The 18,123-nt window shown below is 44.4% G+C and overlaps 2 protein-coding genes across 3 annotated transcripts; one reads left to right on the top strand and one right to left on the bottom strand.

Moving 5' to 3' along the window:
- The first annotated feature begins 1,518 nt into the window (after nt 1-1,518).
- LOC125520795 (uncharacterized) lies at nt 1,519-3,165 on the top strand. The gene has a single exon (XM_048685815.2). The coding sequence runs from the start codon at nt 1,534-1,536 to the stop codon at nt 2,887-2,889; it is 1,356 nt and encodes a 451-aa protein (XP_048541772.1). The 5' UTR covers nt 1,519-1,533; the 3' UTR covers nt 2,890-3,165.
- A 730-nt stretch (nt 3,166-3,895) lies between these two features.
- LOC125520796 (dolichyl-diphosphooligosaccharide--protein glycosyltransferase subunit DAD2) lies at nt 3,896-5,606 on the bottom strand. Of its 2 annotated transcripts, none has more exons than XM_048685818.2 (6): nt 5,456-5,606; nt 5,166-5,267; nt 5,029-5,076; nt 4,404-4,491; nt 4,270-4,313; nt 3,896-4,185 (listed from the first exon to the last, which is right to left on the bottom strand). In XM_048685818.2, the coding sequence occupies exons 2-6, from the start codon at nt 5,244-5,246 to the stop codon at nt 4,102-4,104; spliced, it is 345 nt and encodes a 114-aa protein (XP_048541775.1). In that variant the 5' UTR covers nt 5,247-5,267; nt 5,456-5,606; the 3' UTR covers nt 3,896-4,101. The 2 variants fall into 2 exon arrangements, with proteins under 2 accessions (XP_048541775.1, XP_048541774.1); XM_048685817.2 differs by having other exon boundaries at nt 5,166-5,269; nt 5,463-5,598.
- Between the last annotated feature and the right edge of the window lie 12,517 nt (nt 5,607-18,123).

Below are 18,123 nucleotides of genomic sequence, written 5' to 3'. Positions count from 1 at the left end.
ATTGAACTCCGCTTCCATCATTGAACATGTTAACTCGCAAATTAAGAAATATAAACCAACCATTAATAAGGTGAACCTACAAAACACAAGAAACAGTGCAGCTGTTTGACAGAAATCAAAGTTAGGGAGCTGAATTTGAACTACCTTTGTTGAAGGATTTTGCTAAATAAAAGCAAGAGTTGAAGGAATAGATGAAAAAGAAACCAGTAGGGGAAACCGGATCATAAGGCAACAAAGATCGACAGATCGATCTCGTGTGAGACACCTAAGCATGCGCTTGTGGGATCTAAGTTGGATTGCTGAAAGGTTGCAAAGAGCAGCAGGTGTTGTACATCGATTTTTTCTCTACAGGGTGCCCATGTACACAAAATATTCCAGTGCACCTTACATATAAAATATATATTTATATACATGTGTACAGCAGGTTTAGGTATCACCAGGATTTACACCGTGTGTTCGTATGCCCTCCCTCCCCTAACCTCATCGCCATGACGCCACACCGTCGCTTCATCCGTGACAATTTAGTGCACTACAGCCTGGTAATGTACTTCTGGTTTGGGTCCTTCCCTGGGTCGGCTCATCAGTGGGTAGGCTCCATCTCCGGACCCATGGCACTATGTTTGTGAGCCTCCTCTGATGTCCGAACCGCCACCAGCAGGCAGATTACATATGACCAATCTAACATGATGTGATGTCCGACCTCCATGCTGGAGCGGCCGGAGCCGAGCAAGGTTTCACGGCGATTCCGTGCATGATCTCCCACTGGTGCTGCGTTGGAATGCAGTGGACCTTTGCGAATGTACATCCCATATTGTTTTGTTCTTGATTCCTCCTAATCCCCAAAATATATATAGTGGTCTGTGAGGAAGAGAGACACAGTTATAGAAGTTACTGATGTAAGATGTTATACTAAACTTATGGTAGGACTACTTATGTTGTGGTGCATGTCTTGTAGCATATGATTGCCATATATGAGAGTGGATTTTCTGCGGTAAACATCTAGAAGCATGTGCACCCCGATGCGTGCTACTACTTTCTGGGGCCCAAAATAAGCTCTTCGGCTTGGTTTCACTAGCATACCTCAAGTGTGTACGGTGTGAGAAGATTTATAACCAGTACTAAGTAACCTTGTGAGACATCATTTAGTAGGAACGTACATAGGGCCTGTTCATCGCCTTTTATGATCTCCATGAAAGCCTCCAATGCAGACCCTTGAAAAATGAAAGTAGTGCCGATCCTATTATTTTAAGAAAAATTGCATGGATTATTTTCCACTCAATATACACGTACATGGCTATTGATTTTGTATACAGAAGAACCATAGAGGACCTCCCAGAGGAGGATAAAAAATATCACAGGCCTGGACGTTGGTTACAGAGGTTAGTTTTCTACATAAAGCCCAAACAAAACAAAGACGGGCCAGCCCACCTACGACACAACGCTGCCCTACTCTCAACTAGCACTCCACAGCCGAAGCCCACCCACCCAACCAAAACCGCGAGCAAACCCTCACGCCGGCGGCGGCCGACGACGATGCCCGGCGACGCCTCCTCGCCGACCTCCACGGCGGCTGCGGCGCTGGCGCAGGCCGAGGCCGACCTCTCCGCGGGCCGCCTCCGCGCCGCGCAGAGGCAGGCCCGCCGCGCCGCCCGCCTCGACCCGGACTCCGCAGTCGCCTCCGTCCTCCTCGCCGCCACCTCCGTCCTCCTGGCCGACGCCGGCTCCCCCCGCGCCACCCTCCTCCTCCCCGAGGACCCCAAGTCCTCCCTCGCCAGCGACCCCGACGCCATCCGGCGCCACTACAAGTCCCTCTCCAGATCCCTCCGCCCCGGCGACGCCGCCTCCTCCTACCCCGCCGCCGCCGCCGCGGCGCAGGAGGCGCTCCGCCGCGCGGCCGACGCCTACGCCGCGCTCAAGGAGGAGCGGGAGGCGCCGCCACCGCCGCCCACCTTCTGGACGGCCTGCGCCGGCTGCCGCCTCCTCCACGAGTTCGACCGGCAGTACGTGGGCTTCCGCCTCACATGCCCCTCCTGCCGCCGGTCGTTCCTCGCCGCCGAGGTGCCCCCTCCTCCGCCGCCCAAGAAGCACAAGCCGGAGAAGACGCTCGCCGAGATGCAGCTCCAGCTCGCCAAGAGGAAAGGGAAAGACCAGAGGGCCGCACAGAGCTCATCCAGTGACGATTCTGACGAGCAGTCGGAACTGGAGGTGCCCGAGGAGGAGCCGGATAGCTATCACTCGGGGCAGATGGCTGTGGAGGACTCTGACTTCTACAACTTCGACGCCGACCGCATGGAGAAATGCTTCAAGAGAGGCCAGGTGTGGGCATTGTATGGGGACGACGATGGCATGCCGCGGCACTATGCGCTGGTGGAGACGGCATTGCCGGGCAGGCAGTTCCGTGCCCAGATACGGTGGCTGGAGCACCAGCCTGATGGGAAGGAGGGCAAGCCATGTGGGGCGTTCAAGGTTGGGAGAGAAGTCACGGTGCACTCGGTGAACGTCTTCTCGCATCTTGTCGCCTGCGAGAAGGTGGCGAGGGAGGCGTATCGTGTTTACCCCAAAAAGGGTTCGGTCTGGGCGCTCTATGCCGGAGAGTACATCGACACCGGGAGGCCCAAGTATGACTTTGTGGTGTTCCTCAGCGGGTACAGTGAAGTCCACGGCATCAGCTTCGGCTACCTGGAGAAGGTGGAGGGTTTCAGGAGCATCTTCACCCGCCGCGAGATTGGTGTCCGTGCCGTTCAGTACCTCCGGGAGGGCGATGTTGGGTTGCTTTCGCATCAGACACCGGCGAGGAAAGTCTCCAAGGGTGAAGCCTCGACACTGCCTCCTGGTGATTGCTGGGAGCTTGACCCTGCATCCTTGCCTGCTGAATTGCTGCACGCCTGAAGCCAGAAGTGGCTTGAGGGTGATAACGTTGACAGGGCCGTTAGGAGTGCTAAGATTTCAAGTAGTAGTTTAGAAGTAGGGGAAGGTCGCTTGGTTTGGTGTCAGATGCTGTGATGTTGCTTCTGTTTCCAAATTCTAGATGGATATTGGCCTTCTTCAAGTAGAGACTTAGATATCATGGATACTTGTGGCTGTTTCATTGATCAGAGCTCAGTGCTCAGTGTTGAGTTCTACTGCCCCACAACATTGCACTGTGTGAAATGGATTATCTTTATATATTGATTGACTGCAAACACTAACTACTCTGTTAATTTTATGAAATTATTTTGAACCAACATGTTCAGTCAGAGCAGCATGTGTTCATCAGGTGCCTTCCAAGGAAAAACTATGCCTGAAGACGCAACAAGTAATAAAATGTTTGCAAGTTCTGATGAGAGAAGGCTAATGTGTAACTGGTCTTTGTAATCATCGATACTTGTAGGTGTTCTCCTGAGTATTGAGTGTTGGGTTCTGTTAAACACAAAATCGCAGTGTGAATCTTTTTTTGTATTGTTTGATCATGAACAATTCACTACTCTATTAATATGTTCAACCGGAGCATTACTGTGATGTCAAGTGGTTATGAGTTGTCTTCCAAACAAACAATAAGCCTGACGACACAAGGAGCAAATGGTGATTGAAATATGAGATGAGGGAATGCTAATTTGTAACTGGTCTTGCAACTTCGGACTGGATGCTTTTTGTTTTTGAGATCAAAACTTCAGATTGGATGATGAGGACATATGCTCACTGAATTGAGATTTTCTTCCTCACATCAGCCTAAAGAGAGAGTTGTGATGTTCCACAAAGCACAAGCTGTATCTAATAATTTTGTTGTTGGCTACAAGCCTTATGACATATTCTGAATTCAGGTTTACTAATCAATGTGCATTGCAGCCATCAGAACTGCATTTTAAGCAGGTCACTGTTTTTTTCAGCACAGCATCATGAGTGAACAATACTAATATTTAAGTGATCACTTTTCGCTGTCTTCACTCAATCGAATAAGTTCTCATGTTCCACAAAGTTAACACTAAATCCACTGAATTCTTATAGTTCATAGAGAAACTCTCGGATTACATAGGTGTGTATGGTGCCACATGAATATCTAACATGCTGACAGTCTTAGACATTAGGACACTACAAAATCTCGACACCTTGTATGACAGTTGCTCATCCAAGGAAGTTCATGATCACCAGGTGGAGCACCAGATTGCACAGGACGAAATCAGCAAAGGCCCTCTCCGGGGGAAGATCCTGCAGATAATGTTTCAACATAGAATGTTATGTTGGAATCCAAAGAATAATTTGACATACAAATAGCAGTGGAAGTAGAGTTACCTTGAATTCCTTGTTGTCCTTGTTGACTTGAATACGGAGGCAAACTGCAAAAACATCGACAGTTCTATATTATATATCCTGGAGACAGGGAAGGGGGAATAGAAACCGGAGGGGTAAAAAAAAGAAATTCTTACCACCAAGCACTGCAGTTCCAATGCATGACAGGACACCAGACAGGAAAGAGTTGAAGGGGAATGACCCAACTATTCCCATGTAAATGACCTGTTTTGTCACAACCAAGAGCATTTCAGTACTCTGCAAATGGCTCAGCGATACCACGCCAAGGTTAATTTTGCAACTAGGGGGGGGGGGGGGGGGGGGGGGGGGGGGGCAGAGGACATATGACTTTTGAGTTGAACACAAGGCTAATCCTCAGCCAGAAAAAATGAAGTGCTCAGAGAGAACCTGCTGGCTAGAGAATCTGGCTAACGGTCAGCCAGTAAAACAAAGTGCTCAAACCTAAGAATCTGGCTGGATAACTCGTATCGGACCTTCTTATGCACTACTAGGCGCATCGGATTTTTGCAACCCGATAGCGTACTCCTACTCAACAAACCAATAGTCGGAAATGTGGTAAAACAAACAGACAAGATATCTGCCCTCGATTGAATCAGTAGATAGCTCTAGGAGATCACCAGGTATGGTTCCGAACAGCATAATTTATCTTCCTACAAGACCATTATGCTACACTAGGCCAACACTTCTCCATCCCAAATCAGTGATAGCTTCTGCATCCCTCGTCAAAGTGTCAAATTTTACCTGAACCAGGGCAGTGGCGACCGCGAAAACCACGTACAGGTCAATGATCTGCGGAGCAGGAGAAGCACATCAGTAACCCTGCAGTCGACAGCGGCAGAGGAAAGAAAATACTACCAGGGAAAGAGAACGAAATTTACCTTGAGATTCGTGGGCGTGGCGGCGTAGGCCTTGGTGAGGGACTGGATCAGGAGCTTGGCATCCCCCGCGGCCTTCGGCATCCTTGCTTCCGCCGCTTCGAGCTAGTAGATCAGAGTTCAAGAAATCAGATCACGGCGGAGGACGGACAGCGCGGCTCTCAGATCTAGAAACCCGGCCGCGAACGGGGCGCGGGGTTCGGGAGAGAGAGGGCCGATAAGGACCGGGAAGGATCCAGCCCCAGGGCGGAGGCGGGAGAGATCTGCGCGAGGGAGGGGGGGAGGAGACTGACCTGTGCTGTGCTGTGCTGGGGAAGACGACGACGACGAATTGCGAGCTCCGGCAGATTCCGGGACTTCCTTTCTGCGGGTTTATTGAGCCGATGGAAGGGGGGCTGATCTCGGGGCCCAAATGGCCCTGCGATTTGAGCCCCGTTGGTATTAAAGTTAAAGGTTTGATCAATATAAAACTTTGCTATTACCCCTCAAAAATCCCTAAAAAAATGCTATTACCCTCGAAAAAAAAGTTAAGGTTCTGTTTTTCTTTTATTTCAGAAACGTATCACTCACGTAAGTGCACACAAACACGTACATACATGACATAGTTTGCATGAAAGGAACCTGTGCGGATATGGTTCTATCACCTAAGAGATCTGATCAAGGTCGAGGGGAGCTTCACAAACCACGATTGCGGCGGATACATGATATGTTGCTAATCAACTAGTTTCAATGGGCTCACAAGCAAAAGGGACACTAGGCCTAAGTTGGATTTAGCTGCACCTAGTACGTGATGTTTGATATCCTATGCTCTTCTTGTTTCGCTAGTAATTCTACATGGCAATGACCATGTCTTTCTTGAAGCCTCACATTCCTAATTGAATACATGATCTGCATCTCTTCTTCTGCCATGCTTCTCGGCTCTAGACTAGAAATTATCTTTTCCTCATCACTGACCTACTGCTAGCAGGAAGAAGTGTAGTAACTGGTAGACTTTCGAGGTTGTGTTGCTTAGGTGGTGATGGAGCAATATATATGCACACGACATTAATTATTAGCATAGAGTAAGTTGGTTGGTGAATATTTATATAAGTACCAATTTTGTCTCATCAATTTCTATACATTTACAAGGATTATTTGACTTATGATGTACGAATCCTGGATGAATGCCGTTATATCTTGTATTGGCTGGAATGCAAGTAGACACTATTAGGGAATTATTGTGTAGCTCTCATGCACTCAATTGAGTGATTCTTTGTAGAGAGTGCTACTTAATCACAACCTATAGCATATGTATGCATGCATGTTTATCTCGAAAAAAAGGATGAATACGCCATGGTTAAAACATGTGTAAAATGGCATGCAGTAATAAGTAAATAACATATGCATACTTCGACCAGAGTACGCTAGTAGGAAAGTCCTTATATGATTTACACGTTGGTGGGCGTCGCGGGGTTCGGGAGGGGAGGGGGTATAGGTTCGGACGTGGGAGGATCGAGAGGAGCTTGAACCCTCGGGCGAGGGCGAGAAAGATCTATCCGAGGGAGACGAGAAGAGAAGGAGGAGGAGACTAACCTGTGGTGTGAAGAAGATGACGACGTGCTGATTCAGACCTGCCAATCGCGAGCTTCGGCAGTTTTCAGGATTCCTTTCCTCTAGTTTATTCCGCCGCTGAAAGTGGATGGGGGCGATTTTGGGCTCAGCTGCCCTGTGATTTGAACCCATTTGATACCGAAGTGTTTTTTCCTTTCTCTTTGACGGTCCTCAACAGTGACAATGTGTACAATTTGGACCGTGTGGCACGAAATAGCGTGCGTGTGTGTGGGGGGGGGGGGGTAGGGAGTGGCGAAGTCCTTTGTCAACGCATACATTCGCTTTTTTTCTAGTTTCACATAGGAGCTGAAAGAAGTCAGGTCAGCTGTGATGGCTCGAGCACGGTATATCGTGGTAGCTCTGGCAACTCTCAGAGACCAATGGCACAAGAAGCCCGACCGTGTTGGTGTTGCCGAGGGGTCTGCATCCATGCTTGCACTGCTAAGATTGACACGGATTTTCTGGAGATGTTTTGTTGTTTGTAAGAAGGGACTCGTGTAAGTATTCTTCTATGACCCAAGAGACCGATCAGGGTCGAGGGGAGTTCGACATTCTTTTCATTCATCATGGTCTTTTGTGGATACATCGAAGCTTTCGAATCAAATATTTTTTATAGTCTTAGAAACGAGAATGACTATAGGGGTAGGGTGAATTTAGCTGCACCAGGTAGGTTGCAGTCAATATGTAGCACCCTTCCCTAATTCAATCCAGGATCGTTATCTTTTTTCTGCCAGGTTTCTTGGCTCTAGACTAGAAATTATCATTTCCTTCAATAACATATTGGCAACAGGAAGAATTGTATCAACTGGTAGGCTTTCGTGTGTGTTGTTGTTTCGGTGGTGATAGAGTTAATTCCTAGCATGTTTAACTTGGTTGTTGGATATATGACATTATATATGTACCAATTTTGTGATCAGTTAGTAGTTATTTACTAACATGGTTTGACTTTTAATGCATGAATCATGGATGAATGCCACTATCTTGTATTGGTTGGAATGCAAGTAGATACTTTCTAGAGAATTATTTTGCATCTCTCACGCACTCAATTCAATCATTCTTTGTAAAGACCGCTACCTGATCACAACCTACAGCTATGCACACATGTATCTTAAACTAAAACCTGAATAAGCCATCACCACTAGGGAAAACCCTAGTAGTAGTGCGGGTTTAAATCCCACTAGTAGCGCGGGCAGCCGCGCTACCAATAAGGCGCTACAGCTATTACTTAGCAGTAGCGCGTGCGACAAGTGCTACTGCTAAGACACATAGCGGCAGCGCTTGTTCTGTCCCGCGCTGCTGCTAATCTAGCTAGTTGTAGCGTGTTTCTTATTCATCGCTACTAGTACTCTTTTTTTTCATTTTTAGTGTATTTATACGACGTTATACAAATTTTGATACAATACTAATTATGAGGTTTATATCATTATGTCCATAACGGTGTGTCAAATGAAGGTGAATTAGGTTCAAGTGGAGGCAATATGTGGTGCATGTCAAAAGTATACTACTAATCCAAACTTGATCTAGTTTGGACTAGTAGTACTTTCGATGTGCACCACATGTTGCCTCCACTTGAATCTAATCCGCCAGCACAAGCTATTTAATCATCATCATAGTCATTACCACCAACAATATTTATTTAATCACCATAGTCATAGTGTAGCACATCATCATCTTCACACTCATTCTAACTAGTTAATCACCACCAACACTAGCTGTGATAGCTATCTAATCACCACCAACACTAGCTAATAATAATCATCATAGTCATTTACCACGAACACTAGCTATTTAATCATCATAGTCATAGTGTAGCACATCATCATCTTCAAACTCATTTCTAGCTAGCTAATCACTCCTGCTGCTCTCTCTCAGGTAAAATAACATAAAACATGTATATCACTCCTCCTTCATCAAGTTGGAGCATGCAGATGAACCTGTCTCCTAATCGTGGGCTGCGCTTTTGATTGCTGCCCCCTAGTACTTCTCTGCGATCATTCACAATTTTGCTCCAGTCTTTCACTATTAAACATTCCTCGCTATTAGAAATCCTGAATGCACTAAAGTGTATTGTAGGATATCTTGACCGTAAGCTAACAATATTCATGGTACCTTTAGTCTCGATCCAATCAGGCACAACATTCATCGGGAGTCCCTATTGAAGAACATCGTATAGTAACATACTTAGCAATGAAGTTTAGCTTAAAATATAATGTACGCAAAAGATGAACTGAGGACAAATAGTAAAAATCTTACCATCTTTCCTAAATAGATGTGACCGTAGTTCAGTACAAACACTATTGGTCGCATGTTTTCAGTATTAACATTTCTAAGTGCAGGAAGAAAATTTGTCTTGACAGTATCAAGATCCTGAAGCCATGAAACATAATGACTTAGCTCCTCGCAGTTTAGTTCAGCCCCGGGACAGTAGTAGGTCCTGTCTACCAAGCACTGGTCATGTTTGCTTGAACGGAAATAAACTGACAATAGAAATTAGTTGTCAACTATTTTTGAATAAACAATATCAAAGACATAAATATGGTTAAGAAACTCACATAATGGTATAACTAGAGGCGTCTGCACATCGACCCAGATGTCGGTATTACCTTCAATATCATCTTCTGGACGAATATCAAAGGTGATAACCATATCAGGCTCAAATGCATAAGTCTTGCATAGTGCTCGCCAAGTTTTGCATCCAAAATAGGTGTAGTCGTCTTCGTTGTATAATTTTGCGTGGAAAATATAACCATGCTCGGTCTTCAAGTAAACTTTCTTTATCTCCATAGTACGACTGAAACCTATTTTATCCAAGACAAAAACTCTTGCATGGCAGGGGATACACTAGTAGAATAGTAAAAAAATTAAATTATAAGTTGAAGCAAATGAAGGAGATGTCATGCTTAATTACGAAAAAAGACTTGCCGTTGTGACTTACTGTATCCACTTCGAAGTTCTCGTCCAGCTTGATGCTGAAGCGTCTATCATCATCTAGGAAGATTCCGTCGCACAGGCCGTGCTCGTCTTCGCGGTACATGCAAATACCGAAATCCTTTTCGTCGTCAGACATTTCCTATGTTCATAGTTGAAACATTAATTGAAAATCGATCGAAGACAACTACCAGGATACTCAATAGACAAATCCGGGACAGTCGATATTTCCTACATATTCTGGCACAAGTCATGCCAAAATTCATGGAAATATCCGGCATGACCTTTGCTAAAATAAGACATATCGAGCGCCTGAAATTTGCCGGAACGGAAATGATTCAACACTCCAGCAAAACATAGGCCACTCGGAGGTGTAACCTGCAAACATGACCGGCCACTTGGGCAAGCACATATCGTATTTGAGCAACACAAGATATACACTTCAAAATATCTAGGACTCATATTGACATGAGCATTCAATAAGCAAAACCAAATCGTAAAATAAGTAAGTATTCAAATTAGCATGCATTCAATAAGCAAAAGTAAATCATCTCATGCGTCCGTACATCATCGAATATTATCACTAATACATCCCGAATAGTATCATACATATAACATCACTAATACAACTAAAACCCTAGCGCACGACGGGTATCGGCGCGGGCGGTGGACACCCATAGAGAAGGAACCATCACAGGATCATAGCTCCAGTGAGATCCCTGCAGAACCTGCCAGGTATTGGAGAACCTGTGCTCCAACGCAAACAAGTAGCGACGGACGTGCGCGTCCTCCTCACTGACACGGTGACGCACCACCTCCGCGGGGTCCTCGAGCCTCTGGACCATGACTGTCCCACGACCGCCACCAAAGAAGGTTCGGGTCAACGACGGGCTGACTCCTCACCAACCTGCGCCCCCCGGTAGGTAGCGCCTCCCAGTACCACCCTGGCGGAGCCCAGTCCCGGACATGACCCATTTGGTGACGCAGGTGTCCTCCACCGACTCGACGATGAGGATGCGGGATAGGCATCGTCGACGTCGATGCGGGAATAATTGCTTTAACTAAAAAAGTAAACTAGTTCTATTAATTTTTGTACTAAAAATAAAATAGTTGTATTAACTCAACTAGTTCAATTAATCACTTACTATGAATAAAAATAAACTAGTTTTTACTAAAAATAAACTAGTTCAACTAGTTATATTAATTTTCTTACTAATTCTATTAAACACTTACTAAAAATAGTAAAAAAACTAGTTAGATGAACTCTAAAATTTAACCCTAACTGATGAACTCTAAAATTTAATGAACCCTAACTAATTTGATGAACTCTAAAATTTAACCCTAACTAATTTGATGAACTCTAAAATTTAATGAACCCTAACTAATTTGATGAACTCTAAAATTTAACCCTAAATTATTTGATGAACTCTAAAATTTAACCCTAACTAATTCGATGAACTCTAAAACTAAATCTATTTAACAACTACTGCCATAATTAGCATCTAATTTGATGAACCCTAACTAATTAGATGAACTCTGAAATTTAACCCTAAGAACCCTAGCTAGGCAGAGGTACGGGAGGAGGAGGAGGAGGGCGTGCTCACCTCTGGCGCCGGCGGAGTTAGGGAGAGGGGCACGCGGCGTCGAGGTCGGGGACAGGGTCGGGGTCGGGGCGGCGGGCGCACGACGGAGGGCGGCGATGTAGGGGGGCGTCGAGGTCACGGTCGAGGGCGGGGGCGGCGTCGAGGGTGTGCGGAGAGCGACGGGTCGCACGCGGCGGCTGATGGCGATGCAGGGCGGCGACAGCGGAGGAGTAGGTATTTGGGGGATGTGGCCATGGGGGAAGAACGAACCGCGCGGTTAAGTTAAAAGTAGCAGTAGCGCGTTCCAGGAAGTGCGCTGCTACTACGGTAGCTGTAGCGTGTTTCTTAACAATCGCTACTCTTATTCCTTCTCTTTTTTATTTGCTTTCCATTTAATTTTATTTTCGTTAGCAGTAGCGCCTTTGTTCATAAACGCGCTGCTACAAAACAAGTAGCAGTAGCGCGGTTCTACGTAGATCGCTACTACTATGTGTAGCCTATCGGCTAAGCCGTGGGAATTTTAGTAGTAGCGCTTTTGTATTCGGGCGCGCTACTGCTATAACTGCATCTGTAGTGTGGTTTAAAACACCGCGCTGCTGCTAATTAGCACCAACGTGTGTTTTTAGCCCGCGCTACTGCTAATGTTCTGTGCATAAGGTTTTCCCTAGTAGTGCATGGTTCAAACATCTGTGAAATGATATATTGAAATAATACGTAACATTGACATACTTCGACTATTGTAGTATAAACAATTGACATGTAATTTCTGTGCAAAAGGTTTCACAAGACCATACGATGCATGTCATTTTTTATCACTATATATTCTTATGTTACATCAAAATAATCAATCCTTGATCGGAAACAAGGCACATACTACTACCAAAAAGCCAGTACTAGGTTATTGTGTTCAACATTGTGTTCGAAATAATCAATGTCGAATCATGGAGGATTCCACATTGTGTTCAACCATCAAGGTCTTTAGTGGATACATCTGAAGGAAATATGCCCTAGAGGCAATAATAAAGTTATTATTTATTTCCTTATTTCATGATAAATGTTTATTATTCATGCTAGAATTGTATTAACCGGAAACATAATACATGTGTGAATACATAGACAAACAGAGTGTCACTAGTATGCCTCTACTGGACTAGCTCGTTGATCAAAGATGGTTATGTTTCCTAACCATAGACATGAGTTGTCATTTGATTAACGGGATCACATCATTAGGAGAATGATGTGATTGACTTGACCCATTCCGTTAGCTTAGCACTTGATCGTTTAGTTTTGTTGCTATTGCTTTTTTCATGACTTATACATGTTCCTATGACTATGAGATTATGCAACTCCCGTTTACCGGAGGAACACTTTGTGTGCCACCAAACGTCACAACGTAACTGGGTGATTATAAAGGTGCTCTACAGATGTCTCCAAAGGTACTTGTTGGGTTGGCGTATTTCGAGATTAGGATTTGTCACTCCGATTGTCGGAGAGGTATCTCTGGACCCACTTGGTAATGCACATCACTATAAGCCTTACAAGCATTGCAACTAATGAGTTAGTTGCAGGATGATGTATTACCGAACGAGTAAAGAGACTTTCCGGTAACGATATTGAACTAGGTATCGAGATACCGACGATCGAATCTCGGGCAAGTAACATACCGATGACAAAGGGAACAACGTATGTTGTTATGCGGTCTGACCGATAAAGATCTTCGTAGAATATGTAGGAGCCAATATGGGCATCCAGGTCCCGCTATTGGTTATTGACCAGAGAGGTGTCTCGGTCATGTCTACATAGTTCTCGAACCCGTAGGGTCCGCGCGCTTAACATTCATTGACGATATAGTACTATGTGAGTTATGTATGTTGGTGACCGAATGTTGTTCGGAGTTTTGGATGAGATCACAGATATGACGAGGAACTCCGGAATGGTCCGAAAGTAAAGATTGATATGTGGATAGTAGTGTTTGATCTCCGGAAGGGTTCCGGAATTCACCGGAAGGGGTTCCGGATGTTTCCCGAAATGTTTGGGCACGAGAACACTTTATCTGGGCCAAAGGAGAAAGCCCACGAGGCTTTTGGAAAGTGCAAAAGGAAGTTTTGCAGAGACCAGAGGCTAGACGCCAGGAACCCTGGCGTCTAGCCCTGGAGTCCGAGAAGGACTCTTGCCTTTCGGGTGAAACCGACTTTGAGGAGGCTTTTACTCCAAGTTTCGACCCCGGGGCTCAACATATAAATAGAGGGGTAGGGCTAGCACCAAAGACACATCAAGAAACACCAAGCCGTGTGCCGGCAATCCCGTCCCCTCTAGTTTATCCTCCATCATAGTTTTCGTAGTGCTTAGGCGAAGCCCTGCGCAGATTGTTCTTCACCAACACCGTCACCACGCCGTCATGCTGCCGGAACTCATCTACTACTTCACCCCTCTTGCTGGATCGAGAAGGCGAGGACGTCACCAAGCTGAACGTGTGCAGAACTCAGAGGTTCCGTGCTTTCGGTACTTGGATCGGTCAAACGTGAAGACGTACGACTACATCAACCGCGTTGATATAACGCTTCCGCGAACGGTCTACGAGGGTACGTAGACAACACTCTCCCCTCTCGTTGTTATGCATCACCATGATCTTGCGTGTGCGTAGGAATTTTTTTGAAATTACTACGTTCCCCAACAGTGGCATCCGAGCCTAGGTTTTATGCGTTGATGTTGTGCACGAGTAGAACACAAGTGAGTTGTGGGCGATATAAGTCATATTGCTTACCAGCATGTCATACTTTGGTTCGGCGGTATTGTTGGATGAAGCGGCCCGGACCGACATTACGCGTACGCTTACGCGAGACTGGTTCTACCGACGTGCTTTGAACACAGGTGGCTGGCGGGTGTCAGTTTCTCCAACTTTAGTTGAACCAAGTGTGGCTACACCTGGTCCTTGCAAAGGTTAAAACAGCACCAACTTGACAAACTATCGTTGTGGTTTTGATGCGTAGGTAAGAACGGTTCTTGCTCAGCCCGTAGCAGCGACGTAAAACTTGCAACAACAAAGTAGAGGACGTCTAACTTGTTTTTGCAGGGCATGTTGTGATATGATATAGTGAAGACATGATGCTAAATTTTATTGTATGAGATGATCATGTTTTGTAACCGAGTTATCAACAACTGGCAGGAGGCATATGGTTGTCACTTTATTGTATGCAATGCAATTGCGCTGTAATGCTTTACTTTATCACTAAGCGGTAGCGATAGTCGTGGAAGCATAAGATTGGCGATACGACAACGATGCTACGATGGTGATCAAGGTGTTGCGCCGGTGACGATGGTGATCATGACGGTGCTTCGGAGATGGAGATCACAAGCACAAGATGATGATGGCCATATCATATCACTTATATTGATTGCATGTGATGTTTATCTTTTATGCATCTTATCTTGCTTTGTTTGACGGTAGCATTATAAGATGATCTCTCACTAAATTTCAAGATAAAAGTGTTCTCCCTGAGTATGCACCGTTGCCAAAGTTCGTCGTGCCCAGACACCACGTGATGATCGGGTGTGATAAGCTCTACGTCCATCTACAACGGGTGCAAGCCAGTTTTGCACACGCAGAATACTCAGGTTAAACTTGACGAGCCTAGCATATAATAGATATGGCCTCGGAACACTGAGACTGAAAGGTCGAGCGTGAATCATATAGTAGATATGATCAACATAATGATGTTCGCCATTGAAAGCTATTCCATTTCACGTGATGATCGGTTATGGTTTAGTTGATTTGGATCGCGTGATCACTTAGATGATTAGAGGGATGTCTATCTAAGTGGGAGTTCTTAAGTAATATGATTAATTGAACTTTAATTTATCATGAACTTAGTCCTGGTAGTATTAGCATATCTATGTTGTAGATCAATAGCTAGCGTTTAGCTCCCCTGTTTTATTTTTGATATGTTCCTAGAGAAAACTAAGTTGAAAGATGTTAGTAGCAATGATGCGGATTGGATCTGTGATCTGAGGTTTATCCTCATTGCTGCACAGAAGAATTATGTCCTTAATGCACCGCTAGGTGACAGACCTATTGCAGGAGCAGATGCAGACGTCATGAACGTTTGGCTAGCTCAATATGATGACTACTTGATAGTTCAGTGCACCATGCTTAACAGCTTAGAATTGGGACTTCAAAGATGTTTTGAACGTCATGGATCATATGGATGTTCCAGGAGTTGAAGTTAATATTTCAAGAAAATACCCGAGTTGAGAGATATGAAGTCTCCAACAAGTTCTATAGCTAAAAGATGGAGGAGAATAGCTCAAGCAGTGAGTATGTGTTCAGATTGTCTGGGTATTACAATCGCTTGAATCAAGTGGGAGTTAATCTTCCAGAGAAAATAGTGATTGACAGAATTCTCTAGTCACCATCACCAAGTTAGTAGAACTTCGTGATGAACTATAGTATGCAAGGGATGATGAAAACGATTCCCGAGCTTTTCATGATGATGAAATTGATGAAGGTAGAAATCAAGAAAGAACATCAAGTGTTGATGATTAACAAGACCACTAGTTTCAAGAAAAGGGCAAAGGGAAAGAAAGGGAACTTCAAGAAGAACGGCAAACAAGTTGCTGCTCAAGTGAAGAAGCCCAAGTCTGGTCCTAAGCCTGAGACTAAGTGCTTCTACTGCAAAGGGACTGATCACTGGAAGCGGAACTGCCCCAAGTATTTGGCGGATAAGAAGGATGGCAAAGTGAACAAAAGTATATTTGATATACAGATTATTGATGTGTATTTTACTAGTGTTCGTAGCAACCCCTCGGTATTTGATACTAGTTCAATTGCTAAGAGTAGTAACTCGAAACGGGAGTTGCAGAATGAACAGAGACTAGTTAAGGGTGAAGTGACGATGTGTGTTGGAAGTGGTTCCAAGATTGATATGATAATCATCGCACATTCCCTATACTTTCGGGATTAGTGTTGAACCTAAATAAGTGTTATTTGGTGTTTGCGTTGAACATGAATATGATTTGATCATGTTTATTGCAATATGGTTACTCATTTAAGTTAGAGAACAATTGTTGTTCTGTTTACATGAATAAAACCTTCTATGGTCATACACACCAACGAAAATGGTTTGTTGGATATTGATCGTAATAATACACATATTCATAAAATTGAAGCCAAAAGATGCAAAGTTAATAATGATAGTGCAACTTGTTTGTGGCACTGCCGTTTAGGTCATATTGGTGTAAAGCGCATGAAGAAACTCCATGCTGATGGACTTTTGGAATCACTTGATTATGAATCAATTGATGCTTGGGAACCATGCCTCATGGGCAAGATGACTAAGACTCCGTTCTCCGGAACAATAGAGCGAGCAAAAGATTTGTTGGAAATCATGCATACTGATGTATGTGGTCCGATGAATATTGAGGTCACGGCAGGTATCATTATTGTCTGATCTTCACAGATGATTTGAGCAGATATGAGTATATCTACTTGATGAAACACAAGTCTGACACATTTGAAAAGTTCAAAGAATTTCAGAGTGAAGTGGAGAATCATCGTAACAAAAATAAAAGTTTCTACGATATGATCGCAGAAGTAAAATATTTGAGTTACGAGTTTGGCCTTCAGTTAAAACAATGTGAAATAGTTTCACTACTCACGCCACCTGGAACACCACAGTGTAATGGTGTGTCCGAACGTCATAACCGTACTTTATTAGATATGGTGCGATCTATGATGTCTCTTACCGATCTACCACTATCGTTTTGGGGTTATGCATTAGAGACAGCTGCATTCATGTTAAATAGGGCACCATCTAAAATCCGTTGAGACGACACTGTATGGACTATGGTTTGGCAAGGAACCTAAGCTGTCGTTTCTTAAAGTTTGGGACTGCGATGCTTATATGAAAAAGTTTCATCCTGATAAGCTCAAACCCAAATCGGAGAAATGTGTCTTGATAGGATACCCAAAGGAGACTGTTGGGTACACCTTCTATCACAGATCCGAAGGCAAGACTTTTGTTGCTAAATTCGGAGTCTTTCTAGAGAAGGAGTTTCTCTCGAAAGAAGTGAGTGGGAGGAAAGTAGAACTTGATGAGGTAACTGTACCTGCTCCCTTATTGGAAAGTAGTTCATCATAGAAATCTGTTCCTGTGACTACTACCCCAATTAGTGAGGAAGCTAATGATGAAGATCATGTAACTTCAGATCAAGTTACTACTGAAACCTCGTAGGTAAACCAGAGTGAGATCCGCACCAGAGTGGTACGGTAATCCTGTTCTGGAGGTCATGTTACTTGACCATGACGAACCTACGAACTACGAGGAAGCGATGATGAGCCCAGATTCCGCGAAATGGCTTGAGGCCATGAAATCTGAGATGAGATCCATGTATGAGAACAAAAGTATGGACTTTGATTGACTTGCCCATTGATCGGCGAGCCATTGAGATTAAATGGATCTTCAAGAGGAAGACGGACGCTGATAGTGGTGTTACTATCTACAAAGCTAGAATTGTCGCAAAAGGTTTTCGACAAGTTCAAGGTGTTTACTACGATGAGAGTTTCTCACTCGTATCTATGCTTAAGTCTGTCTGAATCATGTTAGCAATTGCCACATTTTATGAAATCTGGCAAATGCATAAACAAAACTACATTCCTTAATGGATTTATTAAAGAAGAGTTGTATATGATGCAACAAGAAAGTTTTGTCAATCCTAAAGGTGCTAACAAAATATGCAACCTCCAGCGATCCATCTATGGACTGGTGCAAGCATCTCGGAGTTGGAATATACGCTTTGATAAGTTGATCAAAGCATATAGTTTTATACAGACTTGTGGTGAAGCCTGTATTTACAAGAAAGTG

This window comes from Triticum urartu, chromosome 7A, assembly GCF_056163025.1.
Source record: "Triticum urartu cultivar PI428250 chromosome 7A, HENAU_Tu73, whole genome shotgun sequence".
NCBI classification, from domain to species: Eukaryota; Viridiplantae; Streptophyta; class Magnoliopsida; order Poales; family Poaceae; genus Triticum; species Triticum urartu.
This window is presented reverse-complemented; position numbering and strand designations above follow the sequence as displayed.